This window comes from Nipponia nippon, unplaced genomic scaffold (genome assembly GCF_047370975.1).
Source record: "Nipponia nippon isolate SJK-2023a ecotype South Korea unplaced genomic scaffold, ASM4737097v1 scaffold_13, whole genome shotgun sequence".
Taxonomy (NCBI): Eukaryota; Metazoa; Chordata; class Aves; order Pelecaniformes; family Threskiornithidae; genus Nipponia; species Nipponia nippon.
Window position 1 is genome coordinate 5,639,999 of NW_028262324.1, and position 23,429 is coordinate 5,663,427.

The window sequence follows — 23,429 nt, forward strand, 5'->3', positions numbered from 1 at the left end:
AGGAAACAAAAGGCAGGAGAGTAGGAGAGCGTTTGCAGGCTTCAAGTCGAAGTGGGCACTCGAGGTCATGAGCTGTGAGAGTGCAACAGCGGGAGACTGAGGAGAGCTACTCCCATTGAGTAACGCCCTTCCCCTGCGTAGTCACGACACCGTCATGCCTGGAAGAAGCCACGAGCTCCTGAGATACCCAACCAGCGGAGGGGAAAGCGATGGACGCTAGCAGTAGTGAAGGGAACACAAGAATTTGACTAAACCTTTCCTTTCTTCTTTAGGGATCCCTCCCAGGCAGGTGGGAAGCCACAGAAGACCACAGCCTGGAGAAAGCACTGCTTCAGGTGGAAGAGGAGCAGCAAAGGTACAAGGAAGAAGCGTTCCCTCATAGCTGGTATCCTGGATGGTCATGGAAGTGAGGGAAAACCTGTCAGTGCTACCTCGTCTTCCCAAGGGAAGCGGTTGGGCCAGCCGCTTTGAACGGAGCGTTTAAGGAGCAGCAGCTGCCCGAGCATTCACACACCATTCAGGGAGCCGCACGCACAGCACCCGAGACTTTAACTGCTAGGACCGGAGTCCCCTTGCAGCGGGCAGCTCCGCTGAGCTGACGGGTGCCCCTTTTCGACTCCTCGCTCACTCACACACTCACCCTCGGGCCCCTGCTCTCCCCTCAGGCTCGACCCTAGGTTTCCCTGAAGCAGAGTTTCGAGAAAGGTCCACAGTCTGTTTTCTGTGGTGCAGTAGGAGTGTTGTGTGCTGAACGGCTCTGTTTTGAGCGGGGGGTTATTCCGGGTGACCTCCAAAGGTCCCTTTCCAGCCTAAATTATTCTGTGGCTCAGTAGGTGAGCCAATGCAATCTAGGGACAATGCTAGAGAAAGGTGATGCATCCAGCGATGAGAGAGCACAAAGGGGAGGCAAGCCGTTAACTGTGGGCATCATCAAAGTTGAGGAGGAAAGGGAAACGAAAACTGTAGATGGAAATTGTGGATGGCAGTTGTTCAGTGACCTCTTTGCTGTTTCTCCCTTTCCAAGGTGTGAGAATCTGGCCGAAGTGAACAGTCTCCTGCGGGAGCGCCTCGATAAAGCGAATGAGGTCAATTCAGCCCTTAAAGAAGATGTTGGAAAACTGACGGCGGATTGGATGAGGGCCCGGGAGGAGCTGGAATTGAAGGAGAGTGAATGGCGCAATGAACGTGAGGTAAGTACAGGCTACAGGGATGTCAGACGCGATGCCAGAGTGGAATGAGAATGCGTTTTATTTCTGGCACAGAGAACTTGCTGTGGGAAAGTTGTGGCTCTGTTGAAGGTGTAGTGGTGTTGACGAGCAGAAGACAGGGGTGTGAGCTGGAGGAGTGTCAGGAAATTGTGGTGATGGAAGATGCCGACCTGCTGTGACCATACTGCTCGCTCCTAAAGGCAAACGCTTGCTGTTGCTGGGCACTGTAGGGCAGTCACACAGGGCCGCTCATCTTTTTAATAGTTCTTAAATCTCCGTCTAGAGCAGGGGAGGCCAGAGAGGTCTGTGTGTTTTCACGTTGAGAGTAGTCAACAGAAGAACAAGACAGGCCTCCCTTACCAGTAGCCTGTTGTAAGCAAATCTGACACCCGTCTTGGAGGGGCTTGGTTTTGTCTTCCTCCACCGAGACTGTTAGACACCTCTGCAAGGCGAGATGACGAATCATGAAGTCAGGCGGCAGGTCTACTGAGGATGCTTCTCTGGTGCCTCTTCAGTCCTTGATGCCCGTGTTGCAATAGTTATTCAAGAAGACCTGGTGATGGTGGTTGTACGTTCCCCTATCTGAAAGACTCGTACAGTGACAGTGAAGGCTGAATTGGCATTTCTTTTTGTCTTTGCATGTTTAGCTTTATGAAAACTACTTAAAGGGTGAACATAACCGCCTGCTCAGCCTGTGGCGTCAGGTGGTAACCTTCCGCCGTCATTTCCTGGAAATGAAGACTGCCACTGACCGGTGAGTAGAAGTTAAGGCTAGATCTCTTGCAGAAAAAAATGTCGCTTCCCTTCACACCTGCTTTTTGAGCCTCAGTGTTATGTTAGTTGCGGCTAGGGATGTGATTTCTCCTTTGACAGTCTGTTTTGTTGTTCTTGGGCTCTCTGAGGTTGCCTTCTACACAAACAAAAATAGCGGAGCCTTAAGAGTACATTCTTCTGGTGTCAGCATGCAATTTCAAACTCTGGGTTACTGTCAGCCATTTATCTTACTTGCTGATAAGCCTTCCACCATGTGAGAGTACGCCTGACCTACTATTTAATTCTTGTATTATTTGTGCTTTTTTGTTACCACATTTTAGGCTTATTCTTACACCACCTCCCTGAAACGTTTGTTATGGAGATATTGCCACGAGCCTCTTAGCAGTCCAAGTGCTGATAATAATCGGTCGCTTAAGGCTGATCCCCTAGGTATAAAAGCTGGGGACCTTGGTAAATTCCTTACATCTATTAATGATAATTAGAGTATGCTAAGAAGACGGAGCAGGAGCAACAGTTAATAAGAGTAATTAGAGGTCCTGGACACCTTTTGGCTGTGCCATACATTTCTTCTTGTCTCTGAGGAGAGAACAGAATGATTCCTTAACTATCCAGTCGAGTCATTGCTCAGCTGTCAAGATGTGTCCTTATCCCAAAGTGTCAGCTAAATGGACTCATTTAGACGGCAAAGAGGCCGTCTTTCCTGCCAGCTGCTACTGTTGTGCAATGACGTGCTTCAGAATTGTGTCAGCTGCTAAAGATGGTGGTGTGAACTTCAGCTCTTTCTTTATTCTTCTTCAGAGATTTGTCAGAGCTGAAGGCAGAGCAAATGAGGCTTTCTGGATCTGTACTTGTGAACTGCTCCCGTCTAAAGTCTGGTGTCCAGCGCTGGGATTGCATCACTTTGGGTAGACCTGTCCCGAAGGATGAGGCCCAGCAGCAAGCGGAACACGAAATAAGCCAGACGATGCAGGAAGCGATGTGCTTACAAGTCAAGGGGGACCTGGAGAAGAAGGAGCTTCAAGACAGGTAAAGGTGGTTTAATCTCTGCTATTAACAACATCATCTTCGCTGATTCATAGGTGGGCTGTGTTCACATTTAAAAAACAGACCCATTCTGCACAGCCTTGTTTCTGTCTCTAGTCAAACTATTGCCTTCAACAGAAAGGACAGAAAAAAACTGTCTGACTGAGAGAAGCTCTTCTGAGTAAGACAAGAAAGAAAAGAGATTGCGTATTACAATGCTTTTGCCGTTAACTGATTGTTGGTAAGAAACTGAGACCAGTATAAAGAGAGCTGTGTCTCTTGTACAGCCCTTTTGCCACCCAGGGCTGTGCTAAAGGGAGTTGGGAGGAATTAGCCCAGGGCCATCGTAAGCAATGCAGCACCTCTGTACTGACAGTTCCTTGCTAGACTGAGTGCAGGCGGCCTTTGGGGCAAGAAGTGCCATTTTGCAACATCAAGCATATTAAGCTGTAGAGATGAACGCTGCCTTTGCTGTATTTTCTGGGTTGGACTTTCTCTGCTATGCTTCTGGGAGCTGCTTAGCTCTTTGACAGGTGACGGTGTGCAATGCTTTTGGAATGGCACGTGGACCTTCTCTTCTCAGGGTGATGGAGCTCTCAGCCTTGCTTGCACAGTCTCAGAAGCAGAACGAGGAGAAGGAGAAGACCATGAAAGCACTTAATGACACTGTGGAGATTCTAGTATGTTTTACCTTTATCTGGGAGATAGCCCAGTGTTTGCTCTGCAGCCTTAGCACAAAGAGGTGTGGCTACCTCAAGAGAAAGAGTGGTAAAGATGCTAACTGTCTAACTAACATCAGGCACATTGCCAAAATACTCCTTGTGTGTTTGGCACACGTGGAGTCCGCCCAGGTTCAGGCAGTGGCAGGGGAGCTGCAGACAACTGAGGTGTCTTCCTGAGGGGGGTTGCACCAATGCTATTTTGCCTGTGGCTTTAAGTCTCTAGGGATCAAAGTTCCTTGGAACTGACAGCTTCATAGCAGTCTGTAAAAAGTAGCTATTCGTCTTTCTCCTCTTAGTTTTAGCAGAGGAGAAATTGAACAGAACTGGGAAGGAATATACTGGAATCTCTAGGGCTGAGGCTTATCGGCATGACAATGCTACTGAGGATGGGAACGCTACAGAGGGGAGCAGCTCTTCACTGCCCACCTTTTTCTTATTCTGTTCTCAGGAAGCAAGTTGGTTAGAGAAAGAATATGAAGCTTCGCTGACTAAAAGTGCCAAAGAAGAGAATGTTTCTCTCCAAAAGCTGATAAAAGATATAACCGAGGTGAGTACAGAGTTGGGACCACACCCCTGTAATTTTGATTTAAAAGTACTTGTGGAAGGCAACAGACTAGCCCAGGAAACAGAGATGTATGTTGTAGACTGTCTCTGTTAAATGCTACTGGCTGTTTAATTTTTATACCACTTTTCTGACATAAAACCTGTTATAACTTCCAAGTTGGCTGCCGTGTGACACTTCAGCTGAGTCTCTACAAGTTTCAATACATTCGCCTTCACCGTCCGGCTAAGGTCTCTCTTGGACTGTGCTTTCTGAGCTGCCTACTTGACATTTGTATTCCAGTGTTGCTTGCAGGCTGCCCCCACCCTCCTTGAACAATGACTCTGTTGTTCTTCAGATTTTTATAAAAGGTCACCGACTCAGTCAGCGCACTTGCCAACTCTGCTCCTTCACTCTGCATTCACTGACCATTATTATCTGCCCAGAATCGCAACTGGTCTAACTGTTTAGGGGGAAACTTTAACTTAGTCCTACACTTCACTCTGGGGAGGGGCGGTTTAATCATCAGATTTTTTACACGGCCTCTCACAAAGTCAGTTCTTTCCCCTTAGGTAGTCATTTTTATCCTCTTGTGCTACTGCTCAGAGTCATTATAAACATCAGCTTTTTCATTGCTGTTTTCCAGTATTCATCAGCTTCCTTCTTCCCTGGGCAGCGTTAATGTTTCCTTTCATTGCTATTTCCAGTGTCGATCTGGTGCTCGTGTATGTGGCTCTAAAAAGCTGAAGGAGACCAAAGTCATTCCTGAGAGCTTCAAGAAATGGAGCGATCAGGCAGCCTCCAGCCCCTTCCCACTTGTCTCTTCGTGTTTATAGTAGCTGTACTCAGAAACCTCTGGAGCACCTGCGGCCACAGGGACAAAACTTCTTTGTTGACTGAGGAAATGAGCTTTTAAAGACTCTAGGGTGAAGTGGGGGAAAAAGGAGGAATAGATGAAGAAAACCAAGTAGAAGGAGCAAAGAGTAACAGCTTGATGTGGGCTTTCAGGTGGTGTTAGATGACAGTGCCAGCACGGTCAGCATTATCTGCACTGACAGTTCCCGGCACGCAGAGTCTAGCAACATCCTCTCTTGTCTGAGCTCCCTTGATGCAGAGCATGCCTTTGTAGTGGTTCAGGAAGCACTGGCAAGGAGGCGAGGAGCAACACAGGTGAGAATTTCTGCTTGTCTTCACCACTGGCCACAGGCTCAGCTGCTAATGCCTCACTTAGCTTGAAACCCTTCCATTCACTTTAGCCTGTTTAGCCAGTTTCTTTCAAGCGTTCCCACTCTTGGTACCGTATTGCCTTGCCAGTCTCACCAGCTCTGTGTTCTTCTGCTTTTCTCTCCTTGATCTCCACCCCCTCATCACAGCTTTTGCCTTCAGGTGAGCTGTGTCGCTGCTTGTTTCTTCTCCCAGCTACCTGGAGCCATCTTCCCTGCTCCTTACTGCTTGTTTGTGCTCTTCCCCTGCCCATTCCTTGCAGGCCCTAAGAGAAGAGCTTTCTGCCAGGCAGGACTCCATCCATTTCCTGCAGCACCAGCACAGGCAGCAGGAAGAGAAGTGCAGGAACCTGCAGCAAAGGCTCGAGCAACTGGAGGAGGAATGCAAGACATCCAGCAGCCACCTGCAGCACCTCCGGTCTCTGGTAGAAGCACTCAGAAGGTGAGTGTTTCCTCCTTCTCCTGCCTTCTAGAGGCAATCTGCTTCCAGTTCCGGGACTTCAGAGGTGTTACGGGCAAAGAACTCGCCTGCCCTACCACGCGTATGCCTCCGTTTGGCACTTTAGCATCCTCCTGTCCCTGCTTTTCGTGCTCTGCTGTGAATCCTAAGGCTGTCTTGCAGACTCAGCGTGAGGTTGGGATACAAGGCGCCTCCCTCTTGACGTGCTGCTTCTCTGAATTCTGTTCTTTGGGTGCCCTGTCCTAGCCACTGCTTCTCACCGAATGAAGGCAAAAGCCCGCCTTCCTTTCTCTTTCCCTCTTCAGTTTCCTTGTGAGGGCAAGAGCAAGTTCTTCCTTACCGTGCTCCCCACAACTCCACCCTGGAATGATGAGAATGGGATCCGTGACTCTTCAGGCCTCTTCATTCTTCTGACCGAGCTTTGTCTCTGCAGTGACTGTGCAAACCTCGAGAAAACCAGGGAAGAGCTACAGCAACAGCTTGAAGTAACGGAGCAAGAAGCCTCGCGTCTGCGTCAAAGTAACGCTGAATTGCAGCTGAAGGAAGATTCAGCCCAGGGGGAAAAGGCGGAGCAGCAACAGACGATGGAGAGAGCGCGTCGTGACCAGGAGCTCCTGTGAGTGTTAAAGCTTCCTCTGGGCAGGGGTGGGCATGGGTGGACTTCAGGAGGCCCGCCGTAAAAGAATGAATTTTGCATGCTCGTCGTTCGTAGCACAGAAGGGTGAAGGGAGCACGCGGGCAGGTCTGGCTACCTACTAACGTACAGCATAGCTGCCTGCTTGTACTTTCTTTACGACCCTTTTAAAAAATCATTCCAAATCCTACCTGACCGGAGTAGTTGAGGACAGGCATAAGCTGAAACCAGAGAGGTTCAGACTGGATTTAAGGAGAACAAAAAATTGAACCGTGAAGGCAGTCACGCAGCAGAACAGGTTGCTCAGAGAGGTGGTGCGGATTCCATCCCTGGAGATCCGGACGACCCAACCGGCTAGAGCCTTGAGCAACCCAGACTGATCCCAGAGCTGACCCCAGCTGCTTTGAGCCAAAGAGATTGGGCTAGAGGCCTGCTGGGGTCCTTGCCAGCCTGAATCGTCCTGTGATCCTGTCGTTATGGGATTGGAAATTCATACACATCTCCTCCCCAAACAGACTGCAGGCTCTTTCATTGTTTCCCTGCCGAAGGCAAGAGTAATTGCGGGAACGTTTATCTGGACTTAAAAAGTCTGCCTTACCCAAAGAAGAACTTTGGAAAGTCTTGTATCGAGTGTATCAAAAAGGAGAGAGAGAACTAACCGGCAGGAAGTTCTGTTAAGTTGAGAGTACCTGAACTTTTTGGAAACGTTCTGTGATTTCTGGAAGCTTGTTCTGCTTCCTCAGTGACGCACGTTGCACCTACATCAATGACCAAGAGCGATGCAGCTCTAGTCAGGAAATGCCGGCGTTCTTTAGGTGTCAATAGAAAGCTGTTGTGAACCATTCAAACTGCCGTATCTGGGACACAGTACGGGCCCTTGGTTTTGGAAATGAGAATGTTTTTACATTAAAAACTTGTTTGTCTTTCCCCTTCTCGTAGACTGAAGGACTTGGCTGCACTGGAAGGAAAACATTCATTGTTACAGAGCGAGTTGGTAGTCGCGAGAGAGGCGCTGGAGGAATCGCACCTTCAGAGGGATCTGCTGGAGCAAGAGAAACAGGAGCTTTCCACGGCACTGGAGAAGGTATGGTCACCTTATTCCTGGGTGGCACTTGTGGGAGAGGGAGTTGTGATAGCAAGACCAGCGCAGCTGCTGTTGCTGGCAGCAGAAGACGGGGAAAATGTTGTTCTCCTTGGAAAATGGTGGTCAGACCACGCAGGCTCTTTGGGGTGGTCAGTCCCCACGTGCTTACTGGGAGCGCTGAACTGGGAGTATGTCAGAGACACGCAGGGGATGTGGAGTTGCTGCTTGAAGTCAGGGATTTTCCTGCCTTTGTTGTCACGTTGTTCTTTTGTCTCTTCAGGCAGAGCAGTCGGTAGCAGAGTTGACGGGGGCTCAGAATAAGCTGACTGCTGAAATAGCTGATCTCCGTGGTGCAGCAGCGAACGTGGGCAGCATCAACGAAGCCCTCGCATTGGATAAAGTGCAACTGAACAAACTTGTGCTGCAGGTGAGCAGAGTTGCCAAAGGTCTTGCCAGGTGTTTGTCTCCAGCTGCTGCTTCTTCTCAGACTTCTTGCCTTCCGGCAGCATGGCTGACTGAATATGGAAATGTTGTTCCTTTTTCCGTCCAAGGCAAACCTCCTACAGGGTAAATCTTACTGTCTTTTCCTTCCTCTGTGCTTCCGTGATTGCAGCTGGAGCAAGAGAATGAAGTTCTGTCGGGTAAAGTGGACGAGATGGAGAGAGCAAAGATCTGTGACCAGGAGAAGCTGAACTTGTGTGAAAGAACAAATGAAGAGCTCTGCGCAGAGAAAGCCCACCTGGAGCAGCTGCTGAAGAAAGCAGAGGAGCAACAGGAGGGGCTGCGGGTAGAGCTGACGATACTGGCAGAGGAGAAGGAAGAAACCCAAGAGAAACTCAGTCAGGTGAGACCAAAAACCTGGTGCTTCTGGGTGGGCATTTGGCTGCTTGGCTCAGTGAAGCTCTTACCTGTTGGATCCTGCAGTGCTTTTGTCAAGGAGACCCTTGGTAGTGCTGGAGGTCAGAAGGCTTAGTTTACTTCTTTTTGGAAACGTGTTGATGGCTTGCAGAGTTGTTCTGCAATTCTCCGAGTTGTTCTCTGCTTCTACAGATTCTTTTAATCCACCTCTCTGTGTTGGCCTCTTTTTTGGCTTTTGATGAGCTGCAAAGAGACGACTGTGTTGTCCCTGAGTCTGAGTGGGGCTGCTACTCTCACGTGTGGCAAAAGAAACAAACCGTGATGCTCTGAATCCTTTTTCTGAGGCAAAACCCAGGGCTGCATGTTTCTATTTATGCTTTTTGTTGGGAAGTCTGCAAGTTTCAGAACTCCATTGGTTTGAGCCTAGAGAGCGGGACAAAGCTGCAAGTCAGTGTCTGCTGTCTCGTGTTGCTGAGAATGGGAATGACGTCCCGAAATGGTTGAAATTGCATTTGAAGACATAGAGGCAACTTTGTGGCTGGAAAGCTGCCTGGGGGAAAAGGACCTGGGGGCGCTGGTTGACACCCGGCTCAATATCAGCCGGCAGCGTGCCCAGGTGGCCAAGAAGGCCAATAGCAGCCTGGCTTGTATCAGAAACAGTGTGGCCAGCAGGGCTAGGGCAGTGATCGTCCCCCTGTACTTGGCCCTGGTGAGGCCGCACCTCAAATCCTGTGTTCAGTTCTGGGCCCCTCACTACAAGAAAGCCATTGAGGTGCTGGAGCGTGGCCAGAGGAGGGCAAGGAAGCTGGTGAAGGGTCCAGAGCACAAGTCTTATGAGGAGCGGCTGAGGGAGCTGGGGTTGTTTAGCCTGGAGAAAAGGAGGCTGAGGGGAGACCTTCTCGCTCTCTACAACTGCCTGAAAGGCGGTTGTAGCGCGGTGGGGGTCGGTCTCTTTTCCGAAGTAGCAAGTGATAGGACGAGAGGAAACGGCCTCAAGTTGTGCCAGGGGAGGTTCAGATAGGCTATTCGGAAAGATTTCTTCACTGAAAGGCTTATGAAGCATTGGAACAGGCTGCCCAGGGAAGCGGGTGAATCCCCATCCCCGGAGGTATTTAAAGGACGTGTGGACGTAGCACTTAGGGACATGGTTTAGTGGTGGACTTGGCAGTGTTAGGTTTACAGTTGGACTCGGTCATCTTCCAGACTAAGTGATTCTATGAATTGCTAGAACCTCTGTCGGCTTTGAGGAAGAAGATGAGACAGAGGTGATCACACAAGACTCTGCACTCTGGACTGACTGATTTTGGTAGCCTGGCAAAAGAGCTTGGGAGAATCACGTCACTGGAGGAGACCAGGGAGTTTGTCATCATTTAAACATCAGTTTCATAGTGTACAGTGTTATGGGATAACTTTGAGAGAATTGTTTGTTTCCGATGGTCTGTTCTCTGTTAGGTAGTCTTAGGTTTGGAGTAGGTGGGATGTTTGGCAAATATCCAGCAGAGGTGTTGCACTGAAGAAAAAAAAGCTAAAAAATCACAGTTAACCTTCAAACTTGAATGCCGGCAAGGTATATCAGACAACTTCTTTGTGTGAGACAAGTAAACGGTATTGCTGACATGAACTACTGTACAAACAGAGCCTACCATCTCTTTGGCCACATCAGCCAGACTTTCATAAACCACTAAATGCCACTGCTCACCGCAAGGGCTGTTTCCCTGCCGAGCATCACCTCATTGCATCCAACTGCTTTACACACTGAAGCAGGTGACACTTTGATCTCTTCTTTGTTTTTGTTTTTGTTCTTGTTTTTGTTTTTGTTTTTGTTTTTGTTTTTGTTTTTGTTTTTGTTTTTGTTTTTGTTTTTCCTAGAAGGAGAAACCACGTGTTTCATTTTGCTTTCTTCAGCGAGCAAAGTTGCTTTTGCTCAACCTTTCCTGAAAATGTCCAGCACTGGCATAGATTCTGATAGAATTTTAGTTTGCAAGGTGGCAGTTCTGGAAAATGCAGTATTTTTGCATGAAAACACATAGCCTGGGGTATGTATGTTTGTCGTGAAGGAGCTGTCTGGTCCCAGGCAACCCAGTATGGCCTTACACGTCCCTTTCAAGTTAACAGTGCCAGTGCCTTTTGGCAGCCCAGGGTATTAGGGCGGTATACAGCAGATGCTCTTAAACTTTCAGCCCGCAGTACAGGAGCTCTTTCTCCTCTAGCCGATTCTGCAGTGGCACTGGCTGGCTCTGCACAGAACTCCAGAGAAAGGACTCTAACCGTATTTTGTCCCGCTTTCAGGTTTACCGCCAGCAAGAGTGGGCTAGCAGTGGTCTGGAGCAGTTGCGCCAGGAGTCCTCTCGCCAAGGGCACGCGCTGGCCAAGGTGTCCAAAGAGAAGGAATTGCTGGTGCATGAGAAGGCTGCCCTAGAGGTGCGACTGGCAGCCATGGAGCGGGACCGACAAGGCCTTTCAGAGCAGCTGGCAGAGGCCAGGTAAAGGCAGGGAGGCATGTCCTAGGCAGGACGTGGTTTAATGTCTGTAATTATAAAGGTGGTAATCATTACACGGGGGTTTACTGCATTGCACCCTGCGTGCTTTTCAGATGTTTTCACCTTGCCTGGACAGAAAATGGAAGAATCTCAAGGGGGGAAAAAAACCCTAGACCATGCTTTGGATGTTATTTTTCTGACAGCTACAGCTAGCAGAGCTCTCCTGAGCCTTGGGCTCATGTTTATGCCCCCTTGCGTTTTCCTGTGTGAAGTCCAAAGCAAGCCAACTTGGCCCTGAATTGAGTAATACTTCAACCGTGCAGTCGTTTACGGAAACCTGAAGCTTCTCTCTGGTTTTGGTTTCTTGTTCTGAGCATTTGAACGTAGATCTTTGCTTCTCAAGTAGTTGGACGTGGGCTCTTCAGAATTCAAGGCTATTACATACGGACGTTGTGAGTAGGACACTGCCATTCAGGGTGAAGCTAGAGGCTCATGCTGAAAATCCTGAGGGCCTTCTGTTTCTAAGCTAACTCTTGTTAAGTGTGGTGCAGGACCTAGAGTTGGTTACACCAGCAGCAGGGAAACGTCTTTTGAGTTCTCAACAGTCTTCGGGGATTCTTGCCCATCATTCATGTCGGGGTCCTGTACTCCTTACCACCTGCTGTTTAGGGACAGACATCATGGAGAAGTTACATAGGGAAGGAAGAAGATTCTGTGCTTCTGCTGTATCAGATTTCTAGGATCGAATCACAGAATCATGGAATCGTTTAGGTTGGAAAAGACCTTTAAGATCATCAAGTCCAACCGTTAACGTAGCACTGCCAGGATGCTATTGGCCTTCTTGGCCACCTGGGCACACTGCTGGCTCCTATTCAGCCAGCTGTCGACCGGCACCCCCAGGTCCTTTTCCACCAGGCAGCTCTCCAGCCACTCTTCCCCAAGCCTGTAGTGTTGCATGGGCTTGTTGTGAATCAAGTGCAGGACCCGGCACTGAGCCTTGTTGACCTCACACAGTTGGCCTTGGCCCATCGATCCAGCCTGTCCAGATCCCTCTGTGGAGCCTTCCTACCCTCCAGCAGATCGACACTGCCGGCCACCTTGGTGTCGTCTGCAAACTTATTGAGGGCGCACTGGATCCTGTCGTCCAGATCATTGGTAAAGATATTAAATGGGACTGGCCCCAATACTGAGCCCTGGGGAACACTACTTGTGACTGGCTGCCAACTGGATTTAATTGTGACAAGTTCTGTTTTTCCAGAAAAAAAAAAAAGAAAAAAAAAAAAGAAAAAAAAAAGGAAAAAGGAAAAAAAAAAGGAGAAAGAAAAGGGGGAAGAAAAGGGGAAAAAAAGGAAAATAAAAGGAAAAAAAAAGAAAAAAGGGGCAAAAAAGGAAGAAAAAGAAAAAAAAAAAGGAAAAAAGTATAGAGATATTTGTCCTCCTCTTAGGTGTTGTTTAGAAACCTGCTGAGGTGGCAGAGCTGTACAAATGATGTTTTAGAAATAGTTTGTCACACTTCCTGACTTTTACGCTTTACCACTCCAGAGTATGTTGTTAGCAAGGCTTATAAACACCATTTTGACTCAGTGTGTTTCTCGAGATCTGCTGCTGCTTCTGAGCTCCAGCTTCTCTTATTTGATCCAGCTGAATTATGTTTGGTCAATTATTGGGCTGATATGAGATTATTAAATATTCAGCTCCTCCTTTTTTTTTTTTTAAGGGATAAATTATTTTTTTAAAAAGGGATAAATGATTTCTGAAGAACCTTTGGCAATAGATAACCAAAAATCAGCAACTATTCGTGACAGATGTTGTTCTCAAGAGCCTTTTGTTGTCATAGTTTTGGACTCTATCCTTTCTGTTCTGTTTTAGAGACTGACTTCTATTTGTCCTTAAAATGGAGCATATTTACTTTGGACTGCCAGAGATTGGTACGATTAGAAATACGTGCTTGTTCTCCTTCTTGAAGATATATCCTCCATTGTCCACCAAAGTAGTGAAATCCTTCTCCTGTGGGTTTTATTGTTGTACCACTCAGGTGCCCCTCTACCTTGAAGGATGTTACCCTGATTGCACCCCTGTAGGAGTGAGGCAGTGCTGTGTAGTGTAGGAAACTGGCACACAGGACGCTGTGTTAGGTCAGGGAGGTAACTTCAGCTCCTGATTCCAGAATCCTGTGTGTCACATGCACCAGTTGTTTGAAGTCTATGGATGTAACAGTTTGCATCTGCAGTACAGCACCTTCCCTTTTAAAGAATGACAGGTCATTTGGGCTACTGCCTACTTAGTTAGCAACACTTAAATAAAGGTAGCAAGTTTTTCTCTTGAACTTCCAACAGCTTAAACCGAAGGATACCTGTCTCTCCTGTCAGATGGTTCTTGTTCAGATAAAATCTAGTTCTCATTTCTTACAAATGCTGCTACAAGCATGAGATTTTACTGTATCATCTGAGGTATTTCTTTAGTCCCTTTTAAATATAGAGAGTTTGGAAAATTACCTACCTATACCTACACTATGAACAGTATTAAAAAGCCACGAGTCAGCCAGGGAGATACTCTTATTCTGTCCCCCTGCAGAGGAACTTGGAAGTGCTGATGAGATAAGGGCTGTGAGCAGAGACCGGGCTTTTGCTTGCTGGAACAGACTTTGTGAGCACAGCTACCTGCATGTCATAGATCAGACAACAGCAATTTAAAGTTTGGCTATTGAGATCAAATTTGGCTGGGCTTTCTGTGTTATGCTAGGTCATAAGGAAACCCTAGACGTTCCCTCGGAGGGGCCTGCACTGCTATTTTAAACAGTAGCAATGTATTTTCTTTATACAGGTTTCCATGCTACCCATTTTCCATAGTCTGGTGGAGGGATCTTGGACGGCTTCTTACTGGAGAGACTCCCTGTGGGTGTCGGGAGCAAGAGACTAATTTCTCTCCGTATTCACAACTTGCAGGTCAGTGAAGGAGACCATGGAATCCAGCCTGTTTGAGGCTCAGCAGCGTTTATCTCAGCTGGAGATCAGCAGGAGTCAGCTTGAAATCCAACTTCACGCAGTCATGCAGGCCAAGGAGGTGATACAAGGTGAGAGCCTTGTTTCTGGTGATCCCCCTGCCTAGGCAAGGTGGTATAAAAACAGCCCTCTGTCCACAGTGCTCCTGAGGAGTGAAGGAGGTAGAAGCAGATCCCTCCTACACTGAAATTCAAATGGCTTAAGGTCAGTAAAGGCAGAACCATTGTTTGTGTAAATTCTGAATCTTGTCATTTGTCACATTTGCAGGGGAAGTGAAGTGCCTTCAGTGTGAGCTGGAAGCGGAGAGATCCCTCATGAAGCAGGAATGGGAAAACATGGCGCAACAGCTCTTGCGGACAGAACAGCAGTATAACAGTACCCTCAAACTTCAGGAAACTGATCATGAAGTGGAAATAAACAAGCTCCTGCAAGACCTGGTAGGAAACAATATACTTCTGAATTCTTCAAGCAAGCTTTGTGGGCTGGCTTTAGAAGAATAATAGCCTGAGCGTGTGAACTGGCAGCAGTCGTCTGTCATAGGCCACATGTTGCTAGGCCGGGCAGCAGAGCCAATGGCTCATACTTGAAGACACATGAAGACCCACAGGACGATGCTGGGACAGTAAATGCAGCCACAGATTCAGTGTGGGCGTAAGACGAGTTTGACAGAAGGTTGCGTGGTCCCCACCCAAAGCATGGCAGCAAAGGGGTAGGATCTTACCAGACTCCTGTCTACCATGAAGTAGACTCCTAACATTGCTGCGAACTGCAGTCATGGAAACTTTGTTCCTTTCGTTCTGTGCTTTCATGGTTGACAGAGGTATGGGCTTGAATTTGGCCTTGAAGCACATAGAACAGGCCCCTTGTTCCTGGTACTTCAGTTTGTGGCCTGTCTTGTAACTAGGACATCAGGGTACTGGTCTCTTTCTCACCCTGCAGTCCACCTGCACCTTTTCATTGATGAAAAGGGAGGTAAGCTTTGAAAATGGAGACTCTGAGAATCGAGAGAAATCCTGAAGAGAGTGGTGCTAGGAAACAGGCGACCATCAGAGAGGGAAAGGTCGCAGCTCCTTTTCTCGATAGGACGTGATTTGCGGAGGGCACAAAGCCACTACTGTGCACTGTTCAGGTGGGGGGTTGTGGGAGGGACGAAGCGTCACATTTTTTTGAGGAGCTTGTTTGGGAGTCCATCTTGAAGTCTTTTTCTCTACTCATCAGGCAAGCGAGCGTGAAGGGCACCATTCAGAGCTGCAGGAGATGCTGGACAGATGGGAAAAGGAGAAGGCAGAGACCGAAGGGGAGCACGAGAAGAAGCTGTTAGATATGAAGCAGAAAGTTGCTACCATGCAAGCTCAACAAGAGGAGGAACGAACCAGAGTCGAAAATGCCACGCAAGAAGTAAAGACTGTGAAAGGAGAATTTGTTTGGGTTTTTTTGCAAGGCTAGAGCTGTGGGAGGTGGCTGGATATCGGGCTGTGTAGAGCATGCCCTACATATTTTCTGCATGGAATTTGGTGAGGTGAAAGGTGTGCAGGGCTATCTTTGGGACTAGGAATGAGACCTCTCATAGGAAGCCAGGTAGAAATGTCACCTTTCATTTTAGATTTTTGTGCTGCTATTGTATTCTGGTTTTTTTTAAGACTTACCTCAGAGTATTTTCACCGTTGTCTTAACGGTCCTCTTTTGATGTTTATTGATACGTGTTTATAGCCTTAACTCCATTAAGGACCAAACAGAGTTTGTAGGACTGAACCCCCACGAGGACGGGGTTTTTGTTTGGGGGGCACGGGGAGGGGTGCAGCAGGATTGTTGCCAAAAGAAAAATCTTTTTAAAGACTCCTCTGAAATATTTCTGAGCAGTAAAACAGAGGTGACTTCTGGGCTGTGTTTTAAGTCACTTGCTGGTAAGCTATTTTGTGCCCAGATCTCCTGTGCCAAAAGCAACCCTGTCATATACTGAGAGTCCTCCTTATGTCCTACCCAAAGTCCTCTTTATGCAGACGGTACCCCCAACTGTGTCTACAGGTATTGAAGTGACAGGGCAGTGCTCAGAGATGACAGTGTGTGCCTGTAATGTCAGTACTTTACCAAAGTCTATAGAATACCTTAAAACCGAAGGCATTTTCACCAAACCCCTCTTAGCATACAGGAGTTTTCTGAAGGAGCTGCTAGCTTCAGCCCTCTGGCAGCCTTGCATTTTCTCTACTGTTAACTCGGTGCAAAAGTCTCTATTGAAAGACAAATGGGACACAGCAGAAGACAAGGGATACCCTCACCAGCAAGATGAGACACTTGAGAAATGCCACACATTTTCCTGTTAGATGACTAAGAGTTTATTGGAATGTCAATCACAGATGGACCATGGATGGACTGTGTTTATACTGCCAGTCTCACTTAGGAAGCTGTGTCTCCAAGTGGGCAGATAATGACCTAGGAGACCAGCAGCATAGTCCTCTGAGAATGTCTGAGCCCATCAGTATTGGGGTCTTGCCACACAAATTTTGTATGGGAAGTTTAAGCCCGTCTTGTCTTTATTTCTGTGCAGGTCCTGCTAGAAAAGGAGAGTGAGAAGGATGCTCTCTTAGAGATGCTACTCCAAACTCAAGGAGAGCTAAGAGAAGCCTGCCAGCAGCTAGAGCAGCTCAGGCAGGGGATGAAAGAGCAGCAAGATAATGGGCAGGTAAGTCTGACTAGTAGGGCAGGTTGAAAGAACAGGCAGTTGGCAATTGGACATAAGCTGAGGGAGAGACTGAGAGAGCCAGGTAACAGAGTGAAGGGCAGTAACAAGGAAATAAAATGTAAGTCCAGGGACTGAGGAGGTAAGGACTACTGCAGGCACTGAAAGCACAGAAGAGCCTGGTAAGCTCCAGAGATCAGCAACAGGGAGGAAGGGTGACAGTGGAAGCAGAGCTGGGTAGAAAAGCAGAAAGGAGCGGCTGAAGGAATGTCATTTTGAGACAGAAAGAGGAAAAAGCTGAAACTGACGGCAGGTCCCAGTAACTTGCTCTCTCCCTTTGTGTTCACAGAACATCACAGAAAAGCTGCAAGCAGAGCTGCAGGAAACTCAGCGTAAGATCAAGGCAGTGGAGAATAGGCACAAAGAAGAAATCAAAACCATCAAAGAGGAAATGAATATCCTTCTTCAGCAGAGGGATGGTCTACAAAAACAGGTGACTGAAACAGCAGTAGATAACTCCCGTCATCAAACAGGTGGTCTCTCCCCTTCTTGCCTTTCCATTGCAGAGCAGGCTGATGGGGTAATCCCTCTGACTGCCATCAGACTGTGGCCTCTCTCAGCTGGTCTGAAGCAGACTTACTGGTCAGCTGAATCTCAGCTGCTGCCCTGCACAGAGGGGCTAGTCCTTTTGGCTGTTTGCCAGCAATCATCAGAATGGATTTCTGCTGGCCTCTTACTGCTAGCCTTGTTTTTTAAGGTGGTTTTTCAGAGGAATATGGTGACCCACTTCGATTTTTAAACAAGTCAGCTGTATCCATTGTGAATCTGGTACTCTCATGATAGGGTGAACTTTAAAGTTGTTCTTTCCCTTTCTTCACCGTATATGTAGGGCTAACAGTGACAAGCTGTAGTCTTTGACTGCTTTGTTATTGTTCTACTTGAGGTGGAAGAGTTGACATCTCAGCTAGCAGCCTCTGAAGAGTCTCTAAAGAAGGAAGCTATGACTCTACATCAAGAAGTGGCGTCTTTGGAAAGGAAACTCGAGAGCACGGAGAAGCAAAGAAAGGATGTCCTGGTGAGGCTGGCAGATGCCACGAAGGGCCATTTCTTACATATTTTTTGGCCTTCTGTTAATAATCCTAAGGAGCAACTTGTTTTTTGGTTTAATTTTTCCAGTTGCATTCTTCTGAATAAGTAGGAAAAGATGCTATAGCCATATAAAACTCAGTTATGATTCAGGGTGCTTATTTTCCTCAATCCTGAAGATTTCTGCCCTTGAAGCTTTAGTCAAAGTAATCTTCAAACTTGTCTCTAATTGTTTGTGTCCAAATCCATATTTAGATGTCTAAATATCTGGATATGGAAAAAGGGGTGAGAAGACCAAGTTTGCTAATAACAGAAAGCTGTTCAACATTGCCCATCTGAGAACAGACAGTGGGGAAAAAATAGAGACGTTTGAGAAACCAAAGTGCTGATCCAGCTAAATTTGTGTGTCTGTGAGGGGAAAACTAGTTCTGATTTGAAATAGAATGACAGACTGTGATCTGACCATTACTCCTTCAAGAGGGGACAGTGGGGTTCTAGAGGATGGTACCATGAAAATTCTACACAGTAGAGGTCCAAAAACAACAAAAAAAGGTAAATGAAATCCTGGGGTTGCTCTCAAAAAAAAAAAAAAAAAGGTAAATCGAATGTTGGGTTGGTCTCTCTTCCCTTCCTAATAGAGAGAACACCGTCATGCCACTGCCTAAATCATGCTTAGTCTGGACTGTAAATCCTGGCTGCAGTGCTGGCAGCTCCTCCCCAAAAGAACTCACTAGAGCCAGAAGAGGTTCAGAGAATGGCAAAAAGAAAGGTGGGAGTAGCTGAGTAAGCTAGGAAAGACGCAACCTAAAGAGTGGCGCAGGAAAGGTCTACAACATCCTGAGAAGCAGAGGGAGAGGGGCAGCGGTTGTTCACTCTCTTTTCCAAGAGAGGAGCAACAGCCGTCTGATGAAGGTAGTGAGAGCCGTGCTGCAAGCAAGTGACAGGAGGTGCTATACTTACAGCAGAGCAGAGAACTCCTTGACAAAGGGCGTTGTAAACACAGCAGGTCTATATGGGGTCAGGAGGAGACTTGTGAAAGTTCTCACAAGATGGAACAGTGCTGGGGTTGGGAAGGGGAGGTATCATGGAAGTCTACCCCACTCTTAGGCTTTCTTCCCTGGGTATGCACTTGGAGGCACTGTTACGTACAGGATACTAGCCTAGACATGTGAGCCAGTGCAGCTGTTCTTACATGATCAATATTTTCCTCCTTCTCCATTTACAATGACTCCAAAAATCAGTTATGGACAGAGTTTGACAAATACAGTACAGTTCTCAAATCTTTTTTCAGTGACAGTAGAAAACTTGCATTGAACAGGGAAACCAACTGAATAGCTCGAATTTTCTACTAAAAGCTCAAACTTCAGCCCTTGACTGCCACTGGAGCAGGAGTTCAAACCTAGTATGAAAACCAAACATATATAGATGGAGTTACTGAATCTTTTCCTCCCTGTTTTGCAGCATGAACGGGACAGACTGCAAGCAGTTAAAGAAAAACTGGTATGGGAGATCAAACTTCTTCAGGATTCAGTCACAGCCTCTGAAACCCGAGCAAATACAGCAACAGATATGAATCACTCCCTTGAACAAGAACTCCAAACTACACTGTCTCTTTTAAAAATTAAAAATGAGGTGTTGGAAACGCAGTGGGAGAAAATCCAGATGCTACAGAAAGAGGCAGCAGAGGTAAAAGCTTTGCAGGAGAATCTCACTCGTATGACTGCCATCCTGTCAGAGAGGGAGGGAGAAGTCAAGTTACACCAGGAACAGATGAGAATGCTGGATAAGCACGAAAAAAACCAAAGGATTGCTGTCAGCAAGATGAGCAAAGAGCTGGAAGAGAGGGACCAGGAGATCAGATCCCAGCAAGAACTGATATCGGAGCTGGAGAAGCAGCGAGAAATGCAGAGGGCTGCTGTGAGCAAGATGAGCAAAGAGCTGGAAGAGAGGGACCAGGAGATCAGATCCCAGCAAGAACTGATATCGGAGCTGGAGAAGCAGCGAGAAATGCAGAGGACTGCCGTGAGCAAGATGAGCAAAGAGCTGGAGGAGAGAGACCAGGAGATCAGATCCCAGCAAGAACTGATATCGGAGCTGGAGAAGCAGCGAGAAATGCAGAGGGCTGCTGTGAGCAAGATGAGCAAAGAGCTGGAGGAGAGAGACCAGGAGATCAAATTCCAGGAGGGGAAAATAATGATTCTAGAACAACACGGTGCATCACAAGTGAGAAATCTGCTCATGGATCTTGATCGTATGAAAGGAAGCTTGAAGGAGAAAAACGTAGAGCTTATGTCTCAGACTCAGCAGATCCGGGAACTAGAAAAGGAGAGAGAAGAGGTGAAATCTCTGCACGCAAGCCTTGAACACCTGAGGGCAGTTCTTAAGGTCAGAGAGAGTGAGTGCGATTCTCAAAGGGATCAGTTAAAGCTCTTCCAGCAGTACAAGGAAGAGCAAGAGGGGCACCTGCAAGAGCTTCATGGTAAAGTAGAAAAGATGGCACTTTCTTTATCTAAAAAAGATCGAGAGCTCGAGTCACAACAAAAGCAAATGCAGGAAGCTGAAGAAGTCATGGAAATGCAGTTAAGGGCTGTCCGTGACCAACTGGAGCAGACCTTAGAAACCTTAAAAGAAAAGGACAGACTCATAGATATGCAAAAGCAAGAAACACGGAACTATGAGGAGAAAACAGAGGAACGGATGAACGTCTTACGTAGAGACTTAGAATACACTAAGGCAATACTGGAAGAAAAGGATTTCGTGATTGAATCTCAGAAGGAAGTGATTGAGACCTTCCAAAAACAAGAACAAGACTCTGAACGGCAGAAGGAAACTCTGCAGCATCTTCAAGTGGCACTAAAGGAACAAGAGCAAGAAATGTTATCCCTTAGAAAGCAACATGAGGCATGCAAGGAAAAGGAGGAAGAGCATGAAGCTGAGCAAACAAATCTTCAAGCAACAAAACGGACTCTGAAAGAAAGAGAAGAAAAGATAGAGGTTCTGGAGGAGGCTATCTCTAAGCTTCAACAGCAAAAGGAGGAGGCAGCGATGCAGACTAAAGCCATACTGCAAAAACTAGAATATGCTGAATCTTCTCTAGAAGCTAGAGATCAAGAGGTAGCGTCTTTGCAAGAGCACGTCCAGGACCTTCAAGCGCAGAAGGAGTTAGAAGGCAAGCAGGCCAAGAGTCTACAGCAGGATCTAGAGAAGATGAGCCAAACAGTGAAGAAGAACCATTTGGAGTTCCTCAGGCAGACAGAGCAAATGAACACGTTCCAGCTTCGTGAAGAAAGCATGAAAGTAGCACTAGCATCGTGCCAGAAGCAAGTGAAACTGCTTGAGGAAGTGGTGAGGAAGAGAGGTGAAGACAATGAAACTCTTCTGCAAAAACTCCAGCGCCAAGAAGAAGACCTGAAGACCTTGCAGAATCTCCAGCTTAGGCTAACCAAGAAGAATGAAGAGGTTAGACACCACAGCGAGCAAGAGAAGCTCCTGGAAGAAGCCTTGCCTGAGAGGGAACGAGAGACCAAGGCTCAAGGTGAGCAAAAAGAGTTAGAAGAGGAAATAAGAGGTCTTCGGGAAGATCTCCAGCATGTTCAGCAGACTCTGTCAAAGAAGGATGAAGAGATCAAGTACCAGAGAGAGAGAGTCGGGTATTTGGAGAAGAGCCTGACAGGGAGAGAAGAAGAGCTTAGGAGGCAGAGTCAACTCCTGCAAGAATTAACATCAGCTTTGCGATGGAAGGATGGAGGGGACCCCCTACAGAAGCTCCAAAAATGGGAGGGAGAGGAAGCGGAGAAGAGGAAAGGTCTCCAGGAGAGAGGCTGTCTCTTGAAAAGGCAGAAGGAGCTAACGCAACAATTGGAAGATGAGAGAAAAGCAAAGGGGGAAGAACTGGAGCGCGTGATTGCTATTTTGAAGCAGAATGAAAGCGGAGAAGACAAATGGAAAGAGAAGGCACGAGCACTGACTCTTGCCCTTACCAAGAGTGAAATGGCCAGTGAGACCCTGAGGGAAGAAATAGCTATCCTGCGGAGTATGGTTTCAGAGAGGGACAAGGACCGGTTTCGTCTTCAGGTAGGCACTGTGACTGATCACCAGTCAACTAAAATGTGTCTATAAAGGATTCTCATGATGTTTCCCATAAAGATATGGGAACATATGTTCCCATAAATATATGACCTGCTTGGCCAAAGAAGCCGTGACTCCAGCCAGCAGGTTTGCCTGTCTGTATAGCTCCGGCCAGAAAGTTGCCTGTCAAGCCCGGAACTACTGAAAGAACTTTGCAGAGCTTGCTGTTAAAATTAAATCAAGTCCAAAGGCTGGAGGTGGGTAATTGGTTCTCTCCTGTCTAGGCAAGCTTAGCCAACGTGTTGTGGTTAGGATTTGGCATGGAAAGGAAAGGGCACAGTTGACCAGACTAACGCACTAAACTTAGTCGAATTATATAACGATGGCTGAACAGCAGCTACACTGATGGTGCTTAGAGGATGCTTTCAGAGGTGTAGATTTCTGAGGTACGGCTTTTCTGGTGTACTGAAAAGAACGGAATTCGTACCGTTGCCTGATCAGGATAGGATGTACCTGTGCCGCAGTCCAAAAAGCACGAAGGCAAACTTGCTTGGATTTCTGCAAGGTGATCTGACTCGGGTGCTGCTGGTGGAACAGCTGCAACAGCCTGGGCTGCAAACTTGCCGGGGACTCTGCCAGTACTTTTAGCATTACGTTAGTATACAGGCATATAAAAAATGCTACTAATAAAATACTCTAGTTGTGCATCATACATTTATACGTTACTTGAGGAATATTACTACCAGCCTGATCAGGATGGTGACAGGTATTGTGATCTGCTGATGGGAGGCAAAGCAGTGACAAGGGCAGGGAACGTGAAAACAATGGGAGATTTCGGCTGCATCCGCATAGATCAGGTACGCAGCAGCATTAGATCAGGTAATGCGGTTGCAGCCATATAGATCGGTATAGTCCTGATATCAAGACTACATTCATCGATGCTGTCAGAAATTGCTTCTAGGAGCAGTTCATCAAGAAACGCATGAGAGGGGAGGGGGCTCTTGGCTAGTTTCAGAGCAGTGCAGAGGGCTTGGTTGGTAACGTGATTTTTTCCAAAGAGCGGTTCTGTAATGATGATGTAACAGGCAAAGGGAACAGAGAACAAAACGGTAGTATTTTATCACTGCAGAAATACATGCTTCACCCACATCTTGCATATTGTTTGGTTGTCCGAGGGCAGAGAGTAGAACTGTAGACAGGAGGACATGCAGTGAAGGTCAAAGAGGATGACCAAAGATGTTACATGGCTTCCCCAAGAGGGACAGGTCAACGTGGAAGTCTTCATGATGGACAAGAAATGGCTGAGAGAGAGGGAACGGGAAATGCTAGGGACCTTTGTAAAACCATTAAGTGGCTGAATAGGAAATGAATGTTTCCAGTCTCTCTCAAAACCAGAATGGGGGACACTGAACAAAGCTAGCAGGAAGCATGTCCAGAACAAGCAACTCCATTTCTCCAAGGTGATCGGGAGGAGGGCCCCTAGGAAAAGAGTGTGTTGTTTTGGCCCGCGGACCAGGAGGAGAAGAAGGGACTTAGCGCTGTCCATTGCTGAGTCCGGTCGCTCTCCCTGATGTGTTAATTCTGGCCCT

At 47.3% G+C, this 23,429-nt stretch overlaps 1 protein-coding gene across 9 annotated transcripts in view; it reads left to right on the forward strand.

Annotated features, from left to right (window-relative positions):
* The window catches only part of LOC104019969 (uncharacterized), a 31,508-nt gene that overhangs the window by 2,079 nt on the left and 6,000 nt on the right, over positions 1-23,429 (forward strand). For 7 of the 9 annotated variants that reach the window (XM_087749563.1, XM_087749562.1, XM_087749557.1 and 4 more), the window contains exons 3-22: positions 273-355; positions 1,025-1,190; positions 1,856-1,962; positions 2,781-3,008; positions 3,589-3,685; positions 4,176-4,274; positions 5,277-5,438; positions 5,755-5,933; positions 6,385-6,567; positions 7,525-7,669; positions 7,950-8,096; positions 8,283-8,513; positions 10,817-11,010; positions 13,953-14,080; positions 14,277-14,446; positions 15,228-15,407; positions 16,555-16,689; positions 17,036-17,179; positions 17,630-17,761; positions 19,234-21,846. In XM_087749563.1, the coding sequence (XP_087605689.1) occupies positions 273-355; positions 1,025-1,190; positions 1,856-1,962; positions 2,781-3,008; positions 3,589-3,685; positions 4,176-4,274; positions 5,277-5,438; positions 5,755-5,933; positions 6,385-6,567; positions 7,525-7,669; positions 7,950-8,096; positions 8,283-8,513; positions 10,817-11,010; positions 13,953-14,080; positions 14,277-14,446; positions 15,228-15,407; positions 16,555-16,689; positions 17,036-17,179; positions 17,630-17,761; positions 19,234-21,846 (5,523 nt within the window). The remainder of the gene's footprint in view (positions 1-272; positions 356-1,024; positions 1,191-1,855; positions 1,963-2,780; positions 3,009-3,588; positions 3,686-4,175; positions 4,275-5,276; positions 5,439-5,754; positions 5,934-6,384; positions 6,568-7,524; positions 7,670-7,949; positions 8,097-8,282; positions 8,514-10,816; positions 11,011-13,952; positions 14,081-14,276; positions 14,447-15,227; positions 15,408-16,554; positions 16,690-17,035; positions 17,180-17,629; positions 17,762-19,233; positions 21,847-23,429) is intronic. The other 2 variants (XM_087749564.1, XM_087749561.1) reach the window with 1 other exon arrangement.